The sequence below is a fragment of the Pygoscelis adeliae genome, unplaced genomic scaffold, assembly GCF_000699105.1.
Source record: "Pygoscelis adeliae isolate BGI_AS28 unplaced genomic scaffold, ASM69910v1 Scaffold111, whole genome shotgun sequence".
NCBI classification, from domain to species: domain Eukaryota; kingdom Metazoa; phylum Chordata; class Aves; order Sphenisciformes; family Spheniscidae; genus Pygoscelis; species Pygoscelis adeliae.
Window position 1 is genome coordinate 480545 of NW_008824542.1, and position 3117 is coordinate 483661.

General features: G+C 46.3%; 1 protein-coding gene across 1 annotated transcript in view; it reads right to left on the reverse strand.

Annotated features, from left to right (window-relative positions):
• DEPTOR (DEP domain containing MTOR-interacting protein) overlaps positions 1-3117 on the reverse strand; it is a 77213-nt gene that overhangs the window by 26567 nt on the left and 47529 nt on the right. The window contains exons 5-6 of the mRNA XM_009321669.1: positions 953-1138; positions 165-299 (exon numbers count right to left, since the gene is read on the reverse strand). Of these exons, the coding sequence (XP_009319944.1) occupies positions 165-299; positions 953-1138 (321 nt within the window). The remainder of the gene's footprint in view (positions 1-164; positions 300-952; positions 1139-3117) is intronic.

The window sequence follows — 3117 nt, forward strand, 5'->3', positions numbered from 1 at the left end:
TAATAGTCCCCTCTGGCCTACAAAACCTGTGACGCTGTGAATTTTTAATCTCTCCTTGAAAAGATAAACTTAGACGCAATGCTAGGCATTCTTCACGTCGCCTTCTCCCCAAACAGATATCTGCACCCTGTCTCCTGTGCGTTGTAAGCAATGCTGGTACTCACCAGATTTGGGGTTGCAGAGCACAGGGGGACTGCTGCTGAGCGTTGGGCTACTGCTGAAGTACCCGCTGCTGCCACAGCTACTCATACTGCTCCTCCGTACTGCCGACACGATCTTTATCTCCTTGGTGGGACTTACTACAGAGAGAAAATACAGAGAGAAAGGGAACCGGTATCAATTATTAAACCCATTGCCCTGGTTTCTTTAAAACAATAGCAATAAGCCACACTTTCGCTGACAACACTGGGAAGGGGTTAGTGTGTTTTACATAGTTAGAAGAGTCACCGCATGAGTATGATATACTCATTATACTGTAGCTAACACGATGGCTGAACTGCTCCCATTGCAGTGTCTTCTAGGAAGTATTTCAATATAAGGAAATAATGTTTTCCATTTTTCCTTCTGCTTCCCATTTATTCCTTCGGTTCTTGCTAGATATTGCTGTACAGCAAACGATGCAGGACCCCTTCCCCTCATTTTTACTCTTCTTGAAAACTCCACATAGAATATGTAACTAACTACTTTGGGCTTGGAGGGATTTTAACCAGTTCTGTTTGTTCATGGACACTGATTTTTGATCAGCATCTCACATGCTATTGATACAGATGCAAAACCACACCAGGGAGCTAAAGATCTGGTAAATCAAGTGAATGGACAATCCCTCTGAACAGGGATACACGATAGCCTGCCCTGCTTTTTTCAGATAAACACTGAAACCGCTTGGCCAAAAAAGGATAGTTTAACATCCCATGGAGTCGCCCTACAGACAGCCGTATAGTTGATGAGTCACCTGAGAGAAAACTGGTGTGTTTTCTGTTGTCATGGTTCTGCTTGCGCAGGCAAAACGGGCTGTCATGGCTTTCTGGCATCAAGCGAGATTTCTCAGTGAGGAGCTCCATTAATCGCCGCCGCCGGCGGAAATTCATTCTGCACTGGTAGAGCAAGTTGCTGTCCATAAAATGGTGCTTGCTGGACACTGGAAAAAGAAATGGATAGAAAGTCTGTGCCTGGTAGGACTGAAATCAGAGCATACCTATGTGCAATGTGTGCACTGCACACCTTGGTGTAAGGAAGTAACACCCGGAGGTCTCCCCTCTGCAAACTCAGAAAAAGGAGGAAGGTGGTCAGCTTCACGTGGGTAGCTTCAATGTACATGCTTTTATAGCATGGATAACAAAGTAGGAACTTCAGTGGTCAGTGCTGAGAGGAATCTTTTACAGTACCTTGATTAATGACAAGCACTTCTTATTGTCAAGTGGAAATGGAAGTACTTTATCTTTCCGTGACAGGTTGCATAATGGTCCATCTCCACGCGTGCTCCCTCTGTATGCCGTTTCGTGCTGCCAGTCACTACAGACCAGACTTAGCTCCTTACATCGAGTTTTTTGTAAATTCATCAGTCTAGGGCAGCCCCTGGGAGCTCTGACTTGACTACCTCATTTGGAGCTACAGGGCAGCAGAGAATTGAGACCTGTGTATTTCCTCTGTCTTGTTCACCACAGACACCATGTCCCAGACACTTCCTGCAGGCCACTTCCTCCCCTTCACACGGATACGCAAGGTTTGGGAACAGGCACCCGGCCAAAAATCCTTTCTTACATAATGAACAGAAGTCTTAATTATAACCTGTTTTGACACTGAGAGCAAATCCCAGGTTGCTGGTGTCAGAGCAAGAGCACTGAGCCTACCTGCAGACTGCAGCATCGCCATAATATCTGCGTGTTTGCTGCCACTGATGCTGCATCTTAATAGCGATGAAAAATGCAGCAGTTGGAAGAAGCTCTGTGCCAGGTCCCGAAAGTGTTCTGACTCCTTCAGGGCTTGATCGCAGAAAAGCCCTCTGGAGTACTCCCTGCATTAGTACTGCAGCATCTTAAATAGCTGCAGTGGAAGTTTTGGCTGTGTTTTCTCCATCTTTACATAGCTCCTGTGATCACGTTCCACAGAAATGATTTCCCACAACTGACCTTTTCCATGAAGGATCTAGATTCTGGATTTACCTAGTTTATAAATTGCATTTCTTCCAATATTGAATCATAAGAACTGGTGGGTTATAGATATTTATATGTAGAGTATAAACAACAACATAGATATGCACTCATACATCAGCCAAGTCTAGTGCTTCATTTGACCTCAACCTCCTACCACAGACACCGAACTTTTGCCTTGCTCTTGGCTCTGCCCGGCACGTGGGGTCCAAAAGCAGCAGAACCCAAGGCACTACACCAGATCCAGAGCCTGGAGCCCTGCTGGCTGCCTCTCCCTTCATCCTCATCCCCAACACACCCTTTCTTGCTTTCATCCTTTCTTAACACCTCTGTGTGTCTCAGATTGCTCTCCGTGAGCCCCACAGAAGTACGCCACATATATGATAGCCTTGCAAAAAAAGCTGTATTTAGGCATAAACTTTCAGTATGTCATTTGACGCTTGTGAGCTGCAGGAATATCCTCAAAGAGGAAAAAGCCCAGTCACCTTCTCCAGCAGCTGGTGGTCTCAGGGAGAATATTCATGCCAGGGATGTCAAGTCATCCAGACAATAAAGAAGACGCCAGTCCTAGCCATGGTCCTTGGGGCACAGCCCTCCATCGGATACAGAAACTGCCATATGGGATGAGACCATATGTCTGTCCTGCAAAGAAGCATGTCTCTTGCCTGCCTGGCCCACTGTCAGAGAGGGGACACTGTCTGTACAAACGGACTTTCGCCTTTGGAACGCAAGGAATAATCAGGACACGGGAGCCTTCTGAACTGCACACGCTTGTGCTCGAGCTGCCATGCAGACTGTCTGCCCCAGAGTCCCGCAGCATGGCATAGGGTATAGGGCATTTCTTAGAGTTTTGAAAAAAGGAAGAGTTTTGAAACTCTACCCTTTTCCATGAATAAAGCAGAAAGCTCATGCCAGTCAGCCAAACCGTGATGTTTCAGTACCATCTACACAAAAGACCCCTGTTACC